This window comes from Centruroides sculpturatus, unplaced genomic scaffold, assembly GCF_000671375.1.
Source record: "Centruroides sculpturatus isolate CEXI.00-Female unplaced genomic scaffold, Cexi_2.0 scaffold1131, whole genome shotgun sequence".
Classification (NCBI taxonomy): Eukaryota; Metazoa; Arthropoda; class Arachnida; order Scorpiones; family Buthidae; genus Centruroides; species Centruroides sculpturatus.
Window position 1 is genome coordinate 201,071 of NW_019385379.1, and position 21,075 is coordinate 222,145.

Consider the following 21,075-nt stretch of genomic DNA (forward strand, 5'->3'; position numbering starts at 1 on the left):
AGATAAGTTACATTAATACAAGTTTANAAATGAATAGTGCATCTAAATATTAACATTAATGTAATTTAGATTAAATGCGAAATTTGTTAAATAAAAAAAAATTGCATTTTGTCATTCAAAAATATTTTTAATTTATTAATATAAGTTAAAAAAATTATTTTATTCTACCAAATGATTAATCATTTACGTAATATTAGAACACTTTATTCCTATCTGTCTCATTATTTTTTTTCGAAGTAATGTTTTTCTTTATTTTAGCTATAATTTAATCATTTAAAATAAAAAATAACCTAAAAGATTTATTTTAGCCAATTACTACATTTTTGAATAGATTCCAATATCATCAAGAATTTATAATCTTTAGCAGATGTCAGTGGTTGACATGTTATTTAGTCTATCATTCATAGTAATGAAATCTTAGAGATAAGTTACATTAACCCAAGTTTATTATATCAGATAAAAATTTAATTCAGATTACTTTGATAAAATTTTGAAATTAATTAAAATTCTTGTATTTCATTTGCATTTTAAATTTTAAAAATTTTATAAAAATAAAATTTCATTTTATTAATGAAGTTATAATAATATGAACACACCTGAATTCTATTTGCCGAGTTTTTTCTCTTTATTCAAATGTTTTCAGCCTATTTGGATAAGCCAAATAAGGCTTATCCAAATAGGCTGAAAACGTTTGAATAAAGAGAAAAAACTTGACAAATAGAATTCAGGTGTGTTCATATTATTATAATTAATATTGCTGAGAAGGAGAGAGATAGTTAATAAAGTTATGTGAAAAATATAGACATACACCAAATCATATATACTATACTTCTCGAGTACTTTGAATAACATTACAATTATTACAAGGTGTTTACAAATCACACACAAACACCTCAAGTTTTTATTTGACTGATGTTTTTGGCCCTTTTGATGGGCCTTTATTGGGTTACACCTTTGCTTCTTTATAGGTGTAATATGACAAAAACTTATCAGAGAGGCTGAAAATATTAGTCAAATAAAACTTGATTTGCTAGAAAAGAATGGTGTTTACATATGAATTCAATCTGACATTCCAGTTTGTCACTTATCTCTATTTACAATAGAAGAACAGAATAAGAGATTTACTTTAAATTAAAAACAAGTTTTTAAAAACATGTTGTATCAATTACAAAAGAAAATATATATTATTATTGTCATTATAGTGTGTAGAATGTAATATACTTTTCATTAATTATACATCATTTTAATTATAATTAGGTAAAACTTTATTTTATTTGCCATATTTTATTTGCCATAATTTGAAATACTAATAATAATCACTTTTTTAAAAACATATTGTTTTTAAAAATATGTTTTTAAAAAAAGTGATTATTATTAGTATTTCAAATTTTAAGTAAATGTTCTTATTCTGTAATTCTGTTGGGAATGCCTTGTAATGTAATAATTGTAATGATATTCAAAGTATTTGAGAAGTATAATGATTTGCTTGTGTTATTTTTCTTAGTGTAACAGATATTAACATGGAAAGACAATTTAAAATACATATTTGATAAATTTATGTTTAATAAAAAAAAATAGGAAAAAAATTCAAAAATTAGAAAAATCAGTTTAAAAAATTAAATGCAACATCATCTTGTATCTATATCAGTTTAATTTAAATAAATTTAGATAGTAAAAACTATACAATATAATAAGATAAATTATATTGCATCCTGTTTAAAGTCCTTTTTATCTTAATTACTGTAATTTTTTTTTTTCCATTTCATTTGGAAATAATTCTTGTTTTTTTCTTTAGATTTAGTTTAATTAGCATTGCATTTAATCTTAAAATATTTCATTCTTAAATCTTAAAAAACACTAATATGACAATTTTCAAATGTCATATTTATTAGTTTTTTTTTAAAGATTTTTCAAACACTTTCAATAAAAAAATATTACTAAACATGTAATTGTATTATATAGTTTTATTTAACAATAATTATAAAATTCCTAATTAAAAACATATATTATTTTAATATTTCACATTAAATAAAATTTAATTTAATTTAGACCATTATTAATAAATCATAAATATAAATTAATTTTGATTATTTAATCCTGTAAAAGTTTTTTTATCAAAACTTTTCGACTAAAAAAAAATTGCTTTATTCTTGAACTGCTATTTTCATGCTAAATTAAATAAAAATATTTTCCTGTTAATAGAAAAATTTTCGTGTATGTAAATACAGACATTAAAAGAGACTAAAGACAAAAGTGCAGATACATTAATCAGAAACCAATTAGCATTAAAGATTACACTTGCATATACAGTATTTTTGCTAACCTGTGGATTTATATGCTACACTTTTTCATGCTTAAATATACAAAAGTCAAACATCAATATTTGACTTCTCTGTCAATTTCTGAAATAAACTGTGCTAATTTTATGTAACATTTTCCCACATTTTAACAGTTACCACATATTTCTTAATATTTTTCATATTTATCATGTCTCTTATGCTTCTTTTTTTTTGGCACATCAACAGCATTAGGTTAACTGATTAAGCAGTTACTGCTATAAGTAAATGGTCTGTGTATATGATTAACAGAGAACAGTGAAAACATCTTGCCAATAAGATCTTTATTTGAAACGGTAAGAATTAAAAAAGTTTTATGCAAGTAATTTTACAATGCCTTTACAAAAATTGGGTACAGAAAATTGATAATTATTTTACAAACAGAACAGATATTTTACTTGCTTTTCTAACAGATTGAAATGGTTTATCTCAATGTTTTCAGCTTTCTTGAGAAGACTTCTTCAGGTTATCTTCTAATTAGAACATGGATGTTTTTATTAGAAGAAAACCTGAAGAAGCCTTCTTAAGAAAGCTGAAAACATTAAGATAAACCATTTCAATCTGCTAGAAAAGCAAGTAAAGTATCTATTCTGTTTGTATTACCAGTTCCAATTTGAAGTTACTAGATAATTATTTTACAAGTGCAATAAGATACTGCACATCTGAATGGAGGTCTACATGAAAGGTTGACTGTACTACTCTATACTTAAGTCAGCAAACATATTACAGAAAAACCTGCAAAAACCAGAATCATATGATATTAAATAATTCTGTTTTAAACAAGTTTTAATATATTTTTTCTTTTTTTATCCTTACCAGATAAATATCACAAAGTAAAATCACTTTTTACATGTATAAAAAATTTTTATTACTAGATATGTTATTATTACTAATCCAAATTAAGCCAATATGATTCCAACTAAAGATGGTAGTATCAAAATGCAAGAATTGAGAATGGTTCAATTACAAAAATTTATCATTGTTCTTAAGAATTTGTACTAGGTATTTAATCACTTCTTGGATGTGATCTTTGTGAGTTCTAGGGAGTTGCTTTCTGATATTTTCATGCAGTCATCAAAAAATTGTAAAAAATGTGAGAAGGTGATGACAACCTCTGGTACAACAACTTCCTGCTTCATTGTGACAAGGCTCCAGCTCATTTAGCACTGTTTTTAGCCAAAAACAACATGACAATTTTATTTAACATCCACCCTTATCCTCCTCACTCTCTTGATTTGGTGGTGCAATTTTTTTTTGTTCTCAAAAACTAAAATGAAATTAAAAGGGTTTCATTTTGTTATGAATGATGATATTTAAAGGAAACTGCAGGCAGTGCTGAACCTACTACATGTCACTGACTTTCAAGGAGCATTCCAGTCATAGAAGAAATGTGAAATTGTTGTGTGAATGTGCAAGGAAACTAGGGATTTGAGGATAGTGGTGAGCAACAGAAGTTTAATTTTTAAGCTTTTACAGTATTAGTCCAGACTATTTTGGATACCATCTTGTATTCAGTTTAATTAAATTAATATGAATGCTAAATCCAATTTGTTGTAATAAGTTTCTGCTTTATATTTACTGGTATAGTTTTCCTAGTTTCTTAAAATAATAAGTTCATTCTTTATCATCATCCCATTTTTATTTAATATTAATATTTTAGTAATATTAGTATCAATTCTCTACACAGATAATTTAAAATATTGGTTTATAAATATTTTAATTTACAGAAATATTTTAAAATGTGTTTTCTATTTTAGAAAAATTCTAGCACTATATATTTTCATTAAAACAATTCATTTCTTTTACTAATTAAATTTGTTATGAAATTACTATCTTTTGTTTGATTTTTATTTGCATAATTCCAAATGTAAGAATATTAAGTAAATTCCTTTTGTTGAGTAAATATTTTGTAATGAAACAATTGTCTTTGCAAAATTATACTTTAATATCTAAACATAAATGATACTGCCTTTTGGCATTAAGATTTTTTTATCCCAGCACCATGGATTACCCTATCTAAACTTTTAAAAGATTAAATCAATGCCTTGCAACTAATATTTATTATATTTTTGTTAATTTAAGATTCTATCACATAATCTTATTTGCATTGCTGCATTAAAAAAATCTTTTATCTATGTCAACATATTCTATTTTGTCTACATTTGAATTAAAATCTGAATTTAAGTTTAAATTTGTATCCTATCTTATTTTAAATTAATGTGTTAATGACATTTTTTAAATTAGAATTTTAGAGCACATTAGAACAGACACATCAAGGGAAATATCAGAGATATCAGCCTTAATGTTTGAAAAAAATATTTCTTTCAATACATTCTGAACATACAGTACATTGGTGATTTTTAGAGACAGAAATTAAGCATCATATTTGGCTTATAAAAATTAAAAAATATTGTGTGAAGGTAAATTATATTATTAAGACTGTTTTTTTCAATCTATTATGAATTTGGAATTCTTATATTAACATAACATAAATATATTAATAAATACCATTTATACTTGTCTTATATCTCTATACCATTTATACCAAATACTTATATAATATAAATTTATGCTGGTATTTTCGAAACCATGCCAGTAATTTTTAGTAATTCAAACACAAATTATTTATTGTATTTATTCAGACACTTGGCAAATCTCATCATTAAATTTTATTCAGTTGATACGTGTTCATCTCATTTGTACATGTAGAATTCCAAAACTGAAACAGCAATAATTATCAGAAGATGCATAAGGATCAACAAAAGGGTCAACAAAACAACAATTACAGAGAAAAACTGCAAGTTGACTGAAGAGGGTCAAGGAATGCCCAAAACACGTATCAACTGAATAAAATTTAATGATGAGATTTGCCAAGTGTCTGAATAAATACAATAAATCATTTGTGTTTGAATTACTATAAATTTATGCATTTAAAACTATAATGACAAACAAGAATATAAGAAAAATAACTAGAAATAAATATTTTTACAGGAAAGTATACAATGGCAACAACTTTTTCAAAATGTGGACCATTTAAGTGAACTTCATAGGCTTCCGACAGGCTTCATGCAGTTTTCTTACAGAGCAAGCTTTAAACCTGCTGAGTAACAACATACTCTATAATTGCCAGTACTAGATACTAAAATAATGTGCTAATGATATGAAAACTAGTAATATATAGTTTACTTTCATTTCTTTACTGGTCAAAATATTCTTTGTCACAAATATCAGGACAAAAACAGAAAAATAAAATTATGTTTCCAAAACATATTAAGATTGCCCATTAAGTTCTCACGAGCTGCATGTGGCTTGCAGGTCATGGGTTGCTCATGACTGGTCTATAACAGAAAAGAAAGAGTTGCTAAGTTGTTGAAATACATTCATTTTTTAATTCACATTATAGTTCTATAGTAAATAAACTAATAAAATATTGTATTTACTTATAAATCCTTAGAGTAATCCCCCCATTAAGACTTTGAGTAATCTAGGCACCCCATTTTTTTTAAGATACTGGATTAGAAAAATTTAATCACTTTAATTTATTATATATTTAACAAATTTCACTAATTTATGGTTGTAACACAATAACAACCTCCACTCTTGCAGATTTGTAGAAATCAATATGGCAAAACTTAGTTTACAAGTCCACATAGTATTAAAAGATAAAATATGTATATTAAGGAAAAAAATTAATTATTTGTGTATCTGATAAATAAAAATAATCCGCAATTTGTAGTAATGTATTTTATACTGAATTAATTTACTAATTAAATAAAATTAAAATTTCTTTACATTGTTTAATTCGAATCAAAAGGGAAAAACTGCTAATAGACCAATAGCTTAAACTAAGAAGTAATGTAAATATAAACATTATTTACTGACAGTCTCAATTGTTTAGTCCAATTATTCAATATAACACCTTCTTATCCAGCAAACCACTTTATTCAAAACACTACAAATATTTTTGTTCTACAGTAGAGCATTGTTTATCCAAATCAATTGGGGACTGGGGTTGTTTGGATAACTTATTTTTCGAATAACCGATTATGTACAAAAAAATACATAACCTATCCCGTGTTGAAATTTTTCTCCGTTGCGTGTCGCTTCGTGTTGAATTTTCGTCGATATTAAGCCTAATGTAAACTTTTTAAAATAATAATCGTGGTTATTGTATCGTTAAAAATTATTTCTTTATTTTTTACAAACAAAATAAATATATTGAAAAATATTTAAAAAAAATAATTATGGACTTCGAACTCACATTTGAGTTATAACATAAAAAAAATTATACTTTAGGAGTTAATCTAGTATCAAAAACGTTCGATTCAGAATGACACACAGTCCTCAGAAAAACACCACACACAAGTACCAGTGCTGCCAGCTAAAACACACACANGCGAGACACAGTCCTCAGAAAAATACCACACAAAAGTGACAGTGCTGCCAGCTAAAACACATACACAAACATAAAAAATATTGGAGTAGCCCAAGATATAGCCAAAGATTGCAGTGCCACAGCACTAGCAAAAATTTAAATTTGCCAACTGGAATTCTTTCGGATAACCAACTTTTGGATAAACGACACTCTACAGTATTTTAATAGGTCTTGCTTAGGCAATACTTCTAACAACATTTTCAGATATGAAATGTTCCAATTCAAATATTTTTAAAAAGGTATTTGGTATAAAAATTTTTTATCATTATTATTTGATAATGATGAAAAATTTTTAGATAGAACATTTGATAGAACATTTTACAAGTCATTTGGAATATTTCAATTTCAAACAATTTAGTTACATATTCAAAACATTTTCATTTTATATATCCAAACAAGTTATTTACATATACAAATAAATCAACATAGAATTATTACACAATACCTCAAAATAGAAATAAAAAACCCTACAGTAGTATATAATGTTAAATCACAAAGGAATGAAGAAATGCCATGGCTAATTACCTGAGATTATAAAGGATTTCCCATGCAGGTGAAATGATTTCTGCATCCCTTTCAATGTAAAAATGTTTTGAATATTTAAATTCTTCCAATATGTAAGCACAGTTGTTGACTTCAACCCTAGATTAAATCCAACATACAGGTTCATTGCCAAACATTTAAATACCAGTCTCATGTTTAAATGAAATCTAACACTATTCAAACTTTCAAGCTATTATCAAATTCTAAAAACAGAAGCCAACAAAACCCCTGGGATATATTTTACACTACTGTAAGACAGCAAGTTTGATAGCCAATTGACTTATGAAGGTCAACATATAGATCATTGACAAAATGGCTCAAAGAACACAGCATGCTATTTACAAAAATAAGTGTGGCACTGACACAGTCTGCAACTGAGACAGGAGTATATCCTCAATGGTCCGAGTCCAAAATTTTAAAACATGAATTAGATAGCCATAAGCTAAGGATTCTTGACCATTTGAAATGTTTGCAGCAACTCTTAAAAGAAAGTGTATCAATAATAAAGAATCCCTATATGTACCGACTCTGACTCCAACCAGGGGCAGACTTGTTACTGAAAGAGACCCGGAAATTCTGATGTCATCACATGACCTCAGAATAAAAGATTCAATAAATTGAGTTCTAATAAAGATAGAGAGTAGAAACTTTTTATTCCAAAGCTAAAAGACTCCTCTAAGTAATGACACAGTCAATATATAAATATGTATTCAATAATTTTTACTTTTCCGGCTGTTATATCTAACAGAGGAAAAGTGTAGCGGTGGGTCAAAAAATGACCCCTCCCAAATTTTTACATTTTTGGATTCAGGACACCTTGAAATTTCGAGATATGCAAAAGATTTGAGGTTTTTTCTATATGTATGGATGTTAGACTGTGTGTGGGGGGCATGATTTTGTTTACCCTGCTTGAAGCCAAATAATTTCTGTGGTCAGAGTGGTCAGAATTGGAGTCAGACAGTTTAACACAGGAGTTAGTTATTAAGCGTCAAAGTGATTGAACTAAATCGTGTCCCCATATACATTCTAACATCTTAGGCAAGAACATCTTAACGTGTTTTACTGTACTATTATAAAATGACAAAAAAAGCTTACTTTGAGGGTAGAGACAAGTTTTATTTTATTTTTTTAAATTTCGAACGCTAATAACGAGTGAAATATTCATTAAGAGATATGACACATGACCACTTTTATGTCTTCACCCTGTCGACCTTTAATTAAGAACCAAAATTTAATAGTATTAATGCTCCTATATACGCAAGCTGCAGTGCCACNTTTATTTTATTTTTTTAAATTTCGAACGCTAATAACGAGTGAAATATTCATTAAGAGATATGACACATGACCACTTTTATGTCTTCACCCTGTCGAGCTTTAATTAAGAACCAAAATTTAATAGTATTAATGCTCCTATATACGCAAGCTACAGTGCCACATTTTGTTTCTTAAACATTACCCATTCTGAGATATGGTTTAATTAATATCTCAGAACAGAAAATAAAGAAATTAAACAAATTAGATGCCAATACACACACGTGCGTATTTTTCCCCTTTATTGACTTTTTTCAGGGATTCGGGAGGTCTCCAAATGTGTAGATTTGCAAAAAAAGAAAAAAAAAAAACTTGGAGGGTCAAATTTGACACGATTCCAATACTTTTCCATTTTATATACATAACAAGTTGGTAAGTAAAAAGGAGTCGGAGTTGGTGGATTTTTTGATGACTCCGACTCCGACTAAAACACCAAAACTCCACGATTCTGACTCCACAGCCCTGCTTGAAATAAATGGTGCGGCTAGATGGAACTTTTAATCTTTTATTTTAACTTTTAACCTAATACTTTTTAATTACTTTGGTTACTTTTGTAATCTTTTATGTAAATGTACAATTATGCAATTTCTATTTTGATTATTATTATTTATTTGTTTACAACATGTACTTATTTAATCAATTGATTTCGTTATTCATGTAAATCAATCTATGTAAATGTATGCTTGAAAGATATCTATTTTCAAAGCTTCTGACATCAATAAAACACAATTGTTGACACACATTTGATTTGGTTAATATTGAAATCTGACACAGGCCCCTAAATGTAGCCCAAAAATGTTCATATATTAAAGTATTGCTGCTGGAAAATGTGGATGGTATAAATTATTATATTTAAATTGTTTGAAATTTGAAATATTTCATCAAACTTTTCTGATGATGAAAAATTTGGTTAAACCAAATACCATTTAGTTATATTAAAAACGTTTGAATTGGAACATTCATATCCAAATATGTTGTTATTAGGCTAGAGAAAGACTATCAAAATAGGTTGAAAAAATTTGTAGTGTTTTGCATGAAATGGTTTGCTGGATAAAGTGTTACATTAAATAATTGGACTAATGAGAAATCCAGTTTGTTTCCTCTTCTAAATACTTAGTTTTATATTTAACTTGTTTTATCTATCCTCACTTTCATTGAATAAGTCATAGCAAATTGATTAATAATATTACTCTTAACTATTGATTATATTTATCAATAGCAAAGTAAGCAAAATACATAGTACAGTCGACCCCCCCTATAACACGGTAGATACGTTCCGGTTTTTATGAATCATTTTCTACGAGTCCAGCCAATCACAGCCCGGCACATATGACATATGAGTTTACAGACTACAGCTGTTTGAAAGGTTTCTTCCATAAAATTAATCGATTCTAGACTAATTTGACTCAACATTTCCAAAATATGTATAATTTTTTGGGAATAATCCATATAAACTATGCTATAAACAAAAAATTGTAGGATTACTTACAAAGTGTGCACCGTTCGACTATGCCATTGCTTAAGCTTGTTTTTGTCGTGGAGCTTGTCATCGAATGGCGCTCACATGCTTCCTGATAAATTATTTTTTTTGCAAAAAATTTGCTGAACTTTGGAGACATCATTAATATAAATATAATTTTTATGGATGTTAAATAATAAATGGTTTTTAGTAGATCCACTGCTCGTTTAAACTCAACGGTTTGTGCAATATCCGCTATTGCTCTAGGTTCGACCAATCCTGTCGCGACACGAGTTGGCGATGACATTTTACCGAATTATATGAGTTTTTTTAGCATGTCTGTACAAATACAGTCGCAATTTTTTTGCCATGATATAGGAATCCGAACTATAGAAACCCATGTTATAGGGGGGTCAACTGTAACTGGTAACTGGATGCTTTCCATACTTTGCAGATTGCATCACCAAATTTGTTTTGAATAAACAACCCACTGCAATTTTTTTCAAATTTTTGGGAAAAGAAATGCACAGATTATTCAAGTAAATATGATAATATAGATAAAATATATTATATTTGTCATTTGTGATGTTAAAAAGACAAATAGCAATGCCATAGCATGATGAAAAATTTGCACATAATAATAATTTAGTAGCAAAATGATAAACATTTTTCCAGCAACAAAGTTCATATTACATAAAATTATTTTAAAAAAGTGAATTTATGAATTTATATAACACATGAAATGAAATCACTCAAAAACACAGTGCATATATACAATGAATAAATTTATCATTTGTTATGAAAATAGAATAATATCATGTAATGATTAAATTTTATCATAAAATAAGTTATTACTTTTGAATGTTTCGATTTAGAATGATAAATTATAATCAACTGATAAAATTTTAATTAGTCAAGTTAAAAATTTCCATCATTAAATACAAATCATAATTTTATTGTTTATTCAATAATATATTTAAAATCTAAAAACTCATTTGAAATTAATATTGTTTTTAAAAAATTATTAATACTTACTGGAGGTGGAAGAGAATGATATCTAATGTAAAATCCAGCAGCTACTAGACACATATCTCTTACAACAATCAATGCAGTTAACGGTACTACAAAAAAAATTAAATGTTGATAAATTAACTTATAAGAAATGTTAATTTTTTAATGCAAGTTCTTATTATTAAGTATCCAATATTTAATTTTTTTATTACAGTCATCAAAAGGGGAATATAAACAACTATTAGTACTGCTTTTGAAGATTAATAATAAAATTCAGGAAAATATACTGAGTATGCATAAGGTCTATGTTGAATTTTAGAAATTTATTTTTAAAACAGTGTGAAACTTACAGACACAGTTCCTGAATCAAAAGGTGTAAGAACTGGATCCCAAATGTGCACCTTTAATTGCCCACAGCACATCTTAACAATACTAAATTTTCTGCCATGTGTTCAATCAGTATGTCCAGTGTCACACATACAATGACTTCTCTGATGTCATTTTCCAGCAAGATGGTGATCTGCCACATTGGAGAGTAATCATATACACTTTCCAGGACACCACATTTCCCAACTGCTGGGTAGATTAGGATGATCCCACCCACTGGCCCTCCATGCTTGCCTGACATAATCCCTCTAGATTTCTTTCTATGAGGTTATGTTAAGGACAGAGTACACAAATGTATACAAGATGTGGACATGCTGAAACAGTGAATCTGAAAAGTCATTGCAAGTGTGATATCGGACATGCTGACAAACACGTGGCAGAAAATTGTGTATCGCTTATATGTATACTACAGACAACAAAAGGTAAACATATGGAGTGTGTACTGATATGCTGACTACAACTGTTTGTGTTTGTCTAGCTTTTGATATAGGAACTGCATCTGTAAGTTTCACACTGTTTTAAAACTAAGTTTCTAAAACTTCAGACTTTATGGATATCCTGTAAAATAAAAATAAAAAGTTAGATTTTTCTGATATTTTAATTATTAGTTTTAAATTGACTATAATTTTGGGAGTAATCTAAACAATGATAAATAAGATAACTTTATATTTATAGTAAAATTAAATTTAAAATATTTATGTTTTCTCTAAAAATAAGTTTCCTCTTCTAATAGTGTCTCTATTCTATAGTGATGATAGTTTTAGTGAGCTGGGCTGTGGTATTTCAGTAAGATTCTCTAAGTTTTGTATTGCTAGTAGTTGAATTCAACTAAGAGAGATACTTATCAATGTCAAAATGAAAGTATCAAAAAGAGTAGAAAGATAACTAGGTGACATATCAGATAGAGCAGACAAAGGTTATTTATTATTATTTTTTTAACAGCTCAATTTTTAGAATTTCTCTAAATCCTAAGTTTTTTCCTCCATAACTGTGAAGCAAAGAAGTTTGGATGCCTTCTTTGCTTTACAGTCCTAGATCTATCTCCATTCATTCATGCTGGAGCTATAATGCTCTTTAATGTGTGATAATTGTATTTTAGCCTGATAATATAGATTGTACAGGATATCCTTTTGATAATTTCTGACCAAAATATTGACTTTGACAAATATATTTTTAGACTCTTTTTCTAGTTATCTTGATTATATCTAATAAGGATGATCAAATGAACTTAACAACTGTATTGTATGCAAAAATATTATTCAATATGATTAAAAAAAATCAAAAACTTTCCTTTTGTTGTATTGATTAAGATGTATTTTTGCATGAGATATAATATAGCTTATAGACATTTTTGTGGGGCATATAAATAAGAATTTTAGTATACCAGTTACAATGTTTGCTATTATTTAGTGTGTTTACACTATTTTGAGTATATTCCTTTTTAATTATACCTATATACATATTGTAACTGATAAACATGCTTTGAAGTCACTTCATTTTTGTTGGTTTACATCAGCAACTGTGCAATTGCATCTTTCTGAACTAGCTGTCTGCAACAGAATTTTCCTCTTGTAAGTGCCATGGTATAAGGGCAATAGCTCAACTCTCATGGAAGTTACTTCAAATCCCTTTGTGTACCTGAATCAGCTCTCAGCATTTCTTTTTCTAGATCTAGTAGACTGGATATTTTCCCAGTTGTCTTATCCATGGAGAAAAATTCTTGACTTAAAGCATAGTAAGCTCTTTTTATCTTGCTTATTTTCCTTATTAACTATTTTGTATTTGATAAGAAGTATGTTCATTTTCTGACTTTAGTGACTTCCATGAACAACTTAAACTTTCCTCTTCAGCTTCTTCTCATTTCTATAATTCTAACAAGGATTCTACTCTAAATCTCATTTGATAGCATACAGCCCTTTCTTATGATAGACTTTGTTTTAGGCATGGCTAATATTGATTACCTCTCCTCTTCAGATGTTTTCTGCACTTCAAAGAAAATTTCTAAAGTGATTTTCTTTGAGTTCACAATATTTTAGGTTAAGGTGCTTTAGCTTATTAAAAGTCTCCCACTTGTTCAATCTACTAATTTATTAAAAAAATTCTTTTATACATAAATACTTCATGACTTACTTGGAATGAGTCCAACAATTGTAAGGGATAAGAATAAAGTTGCAATTAAAAATTTATCTGCCATTGGATCAAGAAATGAACCAATCATTGACTGCTGACTAGGAAATGTACGAGCAATAAAGCCGTCTAACTAAAATAAAATAAAACAACACTTATTTACATTTAACAATTTTTTATATTAATGTTTTGTTTTTCTGAAATATAACAACAGATTTTAAAATTTGTATGTGTATTAAATTACACATTTTATAAATTCTAAAATGTTAAAATTTAGATTAATTCTGTTATGAATTTTAAATGTTTGTTTATATTTAAAAATTAAATGTATATTAATACAAAATCAATAAATACCAAATCAGTTATTCCAGCAAAGATAAAAATTCCTAAAGCCGAAAAATAGTTTCCATTGATAACAAGATAACCAAGAACTGGTGTGAGGGTAATTCTCAAAACTGACAATCCATTGGGAACAGTTAATACATTTTCTTTCTATTAAAAAAAAAGTATTTTTTATATAATCATCAAAAATTAATTCATAATAATTAATTAAAAATTTTATCTAAACACATTTTTATTTAAAATATGATTGTAATATTAAGTTGTAATTTATTAAAAAAGTATTGGAAATGGTTCATTTAAGCCAGTGTTTCTCAACCTCTAATGAATCATCGCCCCCTTCAATAAAACCATTACATAGTATCACCCCCTACACTTCAAAATTCCGATGTCGAGGGCCAAGGCTAACGCCAAATTTGTACTGCATTGAATAGACTATTGACTAGTATAATGTTATTTGTTTAATTATTGTATGATATAACAAATAAAATATCTAATTATTCTTAATATAATGTTTTACTATAATCGCCCAGAAAATTGTTTTTCGCCCCCAAAATATAAATTGTTACTAATCGCCCCTCAACATGGAAAAACGCCCACATGGGGGTGATATCGCCCCCGTTGAGAAACACTCATTTAAGCCATGCATGTGCAAGAGAGTGCTGTTGTTGTTTTCTCATCATTTCATACAACTTTCATTGACTAACAAGCAATCCATTTGTCATTGTCTGTTTTTATTTGCAAATAAATGCTTGCTTTACATGTAAGGAATTTTTGTGCCAGTGATTTTTCAAAATGTCAAGTGCAATTGAGCAAAGAATGTGCATTAAATTTTGTTTTTGTAATGGAATTACTGCTACAAAAATGTTGGAAATGTTGCAAAAAGCCTTTGGTGATGATAGCCTATCAAAAACAAAAGTTTTCAAGTGGTACAAGATGTTCAAAGAAAGCAGAGAATATTTTGAAGATAAACCATGCTCTTGTAGACCATCCATTTCAACTGACAGACAACATGTCAAGAGTCCGAGATTTGTTGTTTAACGATTGTTATTTAACAATTAGGGACATTATTGAACATGTTCCAGTATCATTTGGATCTTGTTAAGCAATTTTAAAAGATCATTTGGCTTGTGCATATTGCTTCTCAAGTGTCCCAAAAATATTGAATTTTTTCCAAAAACAATGTGTTCAAGTGGCCAGCAAAATGCTTCATCAAGGTGAATTATTCTTAAATGGCATTATTATGGGCAACAAAACATGGATCTATGCTTTCGACATTGAAACAGCTCAACAATCTAGTGAATGGCACTCAAAAGGTGAAGCAAGACCAAAAAGACATCAAAATCAGTCAAAAATCAAAGTCATGTTGAATCTTTTCTTTGTCATGATGTTTCCATCAGACTGAATAGTTATGTCATTTGGTTGTGTGATGTTTTTTTCAGCTCCTGCATGTTTATGCAAACATTGTAAATTTTTTTCATTTCCTGTGGATAATTTTGATGTCATTGTGTTCCTGATGAGGAGAAGAGTCGATTGATGTCTTATTTTGTGGATCCTCCCAGTAGTTTTAGAAATTTTGCAATTTTAAAAAAATCTCTATTTTTGTTGCCTTAACTTAAGACTGTTACAATGACCTTGTAACATCACAGCTTTCAACAATTGTTGATTGAATGAATAGTGTTTACTGTAACCTTGTTTTTTTTTCCTTTTCGTAATTAACACTCAGATTTAGATATGTTGGGAACAACCTGAATAACATTGGACAAAGCAGAACTTGCCAGACAAACAAATAGGTTTTCTGGATTACTTTGTTCCATTTTTATCCTAGATTTAGTTTTAAGACTTACCTGTAGTTTATTTTATTAGAATATGATTTAGTGTTGTTATTTTCCTGTTACTCTCCTGTTTCTGGTTGAGGAATTGCTGACTAATTTACTCTATTCAGACTTACAGGAGCACAACTGTTGTTGGTTAATCCATTCAAGATTTATTCATGTGATATTTTTGATTTATGTTGCCTGACAATTTACCAATTGATGACTGATCTTAGCTGCCATTTCTGCAGAATTTTTCAGTTGCACATGCTCCCTTCCTCAATCCTGCAACTTTCTCCACTTTTGTAATGGATTCTATATGTAATAGACATCCTCAGGTATTGACGATATCAAACTAACGGCTAGTAGAATAGAATGTTTTTTTTCGTAGAAAACGTTTGTAGAAAGAATTTTTCTGTTTGGTTATGAACTGGTGATGATTTAGTTGGTAAGTGTTATATAATTAAGTACCCAGTTTTTTGAAATACAGTATAGAATTCTATATGTGTTGATATAAGAGAACTTTCGCTTTCTGCTTATTGGGTACTAGATAAGATGAAGAGGTGCTTTTCTGATAAATGATGGTGCCAAGCTCGGTACCTCTAGATGGATCTTCATGGCAACTAAACTGTATACCATCTGTTGGAATGTTCTCATATTAATGTTATACATGTACAATGTTATATTATGTTACTGTTTTATTTACACACTATATAACACACATCTGTTTTCATATTATGCATGTATTTCATATAACTATGTAGCCTCACCATTTAGATGAGGTAGCTGCTAGGGAATGCTCTGCAGAACCTGGTGGCACATTCATGTTATTAAGTAAAAGTAGTAGTAGTAGTAGTAGTAGTAGTAGTAGTAGTAGTGATGTTTCCATCACAAATTCCTTCTGCCTAGCCAAACTGTCAACAAAGAATATTATTTAAGTGTTTTACATCATTTGCATAAAGCAATTCATAGAAAACAGCTTCATTTATGGAGAGAAAATTCATGTATTTTACACCATGATAATGCACCTGCTCACAATGCTCTTGCCATTCATGCATTTTCAGCCAAAAATTCAACAAACAGAGTTCTGCAAGCACCATATTCATCTGATGTGACTTTTCTCTGTTTCTTCAACTAAATTTCCACTTTGTGATCACTATTTTGTATCGACTGATGCCACAAAACAAAATTTGTTGCGAGTCCTGAAGGGTTTAACAAAAATGACTTTAAAGCATATTTTGAGAATTGGAAAAAACATTGGCATAAGTACATTACAGTGGGAGGGGATTACTTTGAAAGAAAGAAAATAAATTTTGATGAATAAATTCAAATCTTGCATTTTATTGAACCATTCCCAAAACTTTTTAATCACACAGGTATATACTAAATACACTAAAGCCTGTCTAAAATAGAATATGATGGTACAGACTAGAATTTTCCATTTTACATATAATTGTTTTTCAATGAAAAACATATCCAGCATACTGTATACTCATTGTTATTACACATGCAATTTAATTTCAAAAATAGGGCTTTGCTGCAACATATCCTAACTCAACTCTCAGCTCTGGTCCAAATTCACAGCTTGCCTCTAAAGACTTAAGCTCAGCTCAGTATTTCCAAATAGCTAAGTTCAGCTGAGCTTTGCTGAATTCTATTGGTAATGTATGCTTATAAAAGCAAATGCAAAAATTTCAAAAATAAACTTTTAGTATCAAATGAAATATTAGTTAAATAACTAAATTATTATTAATATTTCTCAAAATTCATCATATTTTAACTATAATAATATACTTTAAATATTTACAAATGATAAAATTATGGTTATAAATGTTTACAATGTTATAACAGTAATAAAAGACTTATCACATAGAGTTACAGAAGTTTTATAAGAATTATACTGTATTGATTTATAAACTTCATAATTTTTTTAAACATGTGAACAGTATGCCAGGATCCTAGTGTCTATCAAAATTTAGGAACCAGTACTATAAAGAAAGTATAGGGAATAAAAGGATTTTTGGATTTCATACAATAAAAAATACAAATGGAAAAGATGTGAAAGAAAGCATCCATCCTCATACACTTTTATATCAAGATTTTTGGGCTCCAATTTTCAAATTGCAAACCTATACATACAATCCCACTGTTGTCCATATGCCTGTCTGTCCTTCTTAAGATTAATATTTTAAGAATGCAGTTAGATAGATAAAAATCGAGACTAGATATGAAAAACTTCAGAACCAGAGGCCCAATTAACTACAGTATAGGTGAACTTCCAGTCTGGAACTGAAGTCACATCATTTGAATTCAAAAATTTTCTAAAAAACAGATGACCAGCACAACTCAATTGTTATCAGGAGAAGCACAATGCACAAGGAGAAGACACTACTAAAATTCAGACCAAATATGGAAAACTTATGGGCTGGATACCCCGATTAACTAGGTAAGAACTTCTGATCCAGACTGGAAGTCATATGATTTTTTAAATTAAAAAACGATTAAAAATTACAGCCTAGAATTGTGACAATGTCACAATAAATAATTGCTCAAAAAATTTTCTTTTGCAAAAATATTAATTTCTTCTTTTACAGGAATACAGTTCATCTGATAAAGTTGTGAGATATGTAAAATTTTAGCCAGAAAAGTCTAATAAAAATAGACAGAGAAACTATTTGTCATTTAAAAGTTAATTTGCGATACAACACAAGTAAAATGTACCTTTGTCAAACATTAAAAACTTCTAGGAGATAGATTTTCAAATCTTTCAACCATTGCTGGATTTATTATCAGAATTTATGCCAATTAATTCGATATCCAAAATTTTACATCAAAGAAAAAAAGCCTTAGTCAATAGAGAATAATTTATTTATATCTTTAAAATTAAAATCTTAAAAATTTTCTAAAGGGTAGTCAAAGATTTCTTTACAGAACTGCCTTTAAAAAACATTTAATTTATTAAATTTTAAGAATATACATTCAACCCATGCCACGTACAGAACATGTCAAATGCATTTAAGGTCAGTAACAAAACTGCAAACATTCCCATTTCAAATGGTGGAAATACGTACAGTACATCCATTCAACATTAGTGAAAATACTGTATATACGAAATCATCCTATAATCTGTGCATACCCCATATAATTCTGATCTTTTAAAGCAGTGGATCTCAACTGGCTTTCCTCAAACTGGCCTAGAGCGTTCCACAAAAAGGAAAAAAAAAGGCTTTAAAGTTTTTATTACAAATTTATTTGAACATACCACAGCATATTATATACTTTATTCTTAGACAATTCACGTTTCTATTTTATTCAATGCGGTAAAGTTTAGCACTTTACTGTCTATGGAATCATTTATAGATGTTCGAATACGTCAACATCTACACCAACACTCCACATAATAAAAAGTACACAGACAACGTTCCACCACCCCAGAAAAGTAAAGAACTGCTGTCTTAAGGGTACAAACACAGCTCTGAATGAGGCAGTCCAGGACAGGGACGGCAAACCTCTTTTGGTCCACATGCTGCGTAGTAAGCACACTGGGCTTTAAAGACATTTACACGTACCAATGTTTTATACTCCAAATAATGATATTTGAAGAAATTAAATGAATATGCTTTAATCCAAATAAACAAAATTGCAAAAAACCAATGGAAAAAGAATGACTAGGCGACAAACCAAAAGGATGATGGAAAAAGACTGGCAACAAACAGAAATCATACGACATGTTGCATGCAGGATTATTTCTCCAATGTGCCGCGGGTTCGTCACTATTGGTCTGGGAGGGAAAGTATAAAATTGGGCAGAGTCCAAGCCTCTCGTTTGGAACTGCAATTTTACCCTTTTAAAAGTTTATAAACCAAGTCACTCCTTATAAATAGATTCATAAGGAGTGTCTCGGTTTAATAATCAGTCGTGGCACTTACAATTTTCGTAATTCTTTTCCTAACATTATGCGTAGTTTCTTTGAATTTAATTCTAGTTCCCTTTAGTCTTCCATTTTCTCTGGGTCTGATCAAAACGGCAACGTGCTCGTCCCTGGAATCCCTTCTAGAAAAAGTTTGATGAGCGGCGCATCGGGACCATCTCAATCGATTTCGTGCACTGACCGACAGAAATCTAAAACCAAACCAAGATACATTCTTCGGGTAGAAACTTGAACCATTCGTAAAATTGATGCAATTACAATATTTAAAATTTCCAAAAGTACATTCTCGTAACAATTCACCGTATTTTACGGTCACCGATAAGTACCGCCCGAAGAGAAATGCCATTCTTAACTTATAAACACATAACTTTATAAAATCGACGAATTGTATGGTATTAGACTTTCCCAGTCCACGAAACATTCATGTGTTCGACCATCTTGCTCTTTTCACGGCGCCATCTTTCCTTAAAATAAATGTTTATATAGATAAAATATATTATATTTGTCATTTGTGATGTTAAAAAGACAAATAGCAATGCCATAGCATGATGAAAAATTTGCACATAATAATAATTTAGTAGCAAAATGATAAACATTTTTCCAGCAACAAAGTTCATATTACATAAAATTATTTTAAAAAAGTGAATTTATGAATTTATATAACACATGAAATGAAATCACTCAAAAACACAGTGCATATATACAATGAATAAATTTATCATTTGTTATGAAAATAGAATAATATCATGTAATGATTAAATTTTATCATAAAATAAGTTATTACTTTTTGTTTCGANGTTGCATAAAACTTTTCAAGAAAGTATTTTTCGTATATTTTATTGTTCAAAATTCATTGATTAAATTTATGTCAGTAAAAATGTAAATACTGTAAAAATGTTTACATACTCTCAGTATTCTTTGTTGTGTTAATTTATAAAAACACGGATGTTTAATGGAGGCACACACTGCAGTTTTCTTTTTCATTATAAGATTTTTTGTATTCTATTTTAATTTGAAAAATCTTTCGAATTAAAATAGAATACAAAATACCTAAACTGCAATTGTTATTGGCAGCTAAAGGCTTACTACACTAATCACACAGTGGATACAGTACCTCGCGATCCAACTTTCACCTTCCCAGAATATACTCTTTCTGACAGAGACGTAACTTATTTCGTACATACGTCTTGCTCGAGATTTTGCTTGTTTCCATAGTAATAGAAGTTTTTCTATGTTAAGTAAAAACAAAATTTATTTTAAAAAACACTATTGATATCAGTATAAATAGATGTAATTAAAATAAGCAGGCCAACGAAAGGGTAGAAAAGTCTGGGCTATAGTCCCAGAACCTTGGTAGGAATTTTTATAATAATAATTTGTAT

General features: G+C 28.7%; 1 protein-coding gene across 4 annotated transcripts in view; it reads right to left on the minus strand.

Annotated features, from left to right (window-relative positions):
- LOC111638333 (cardiolipin synthase (CMP-forming)-like) overlaps nucleotides 1-20,860 on the minus strand; it is a 58,048-nt gene extending 37,188 nt beyond the window's left edge. Inside the window, exons 1-6 of one of the 4 annotated variants that reach the window (XM_023384030.1) lie at nucleotides 19,692-20,157; nucleotides 13,964-14,101; nucleotides 13,613-13,742; nucleotides 11,120-11,205; nucleotides 5,523-5,674; nucleotides 5,337-5,436 (exon numbers count right to left, since the gene is read on the minus strand). In XM_023384030.1, coding sequence (XP_023239798.1) covers nucleotides 5,564-5,674; nucleotides 11,120-11,205; nucleotides 13,613-13,742; nucleotides 13,964-14,101; nucleotides 19,692-20,114 — 888 coding nt within the window. In that variant the 5' untranslated portion in view covers nucleotides 20,115-20,157 and the 3' untranslated portion in view covers nucleotides 5,337-5,436; nucleotides 5,523-5,563. Of the gene's footprint in view, nucleotides 1-5,336; nucleotides 5,675-11,119; nucleotides 11,206-13,612; nucleotides 13,743-13,963; nucleotides 14,102-19,691; nucleotides 20,158-20,807 lie in introns of those variants that run through there. The other 3 variants (XM_023384031.1, XM_023384027.1, XM_023384028.1) reach the window with 3 other exon arrangements.
- Between the last annotated feature and the right edge of the window lie 215 nt (nucleotides 20,861-21,075).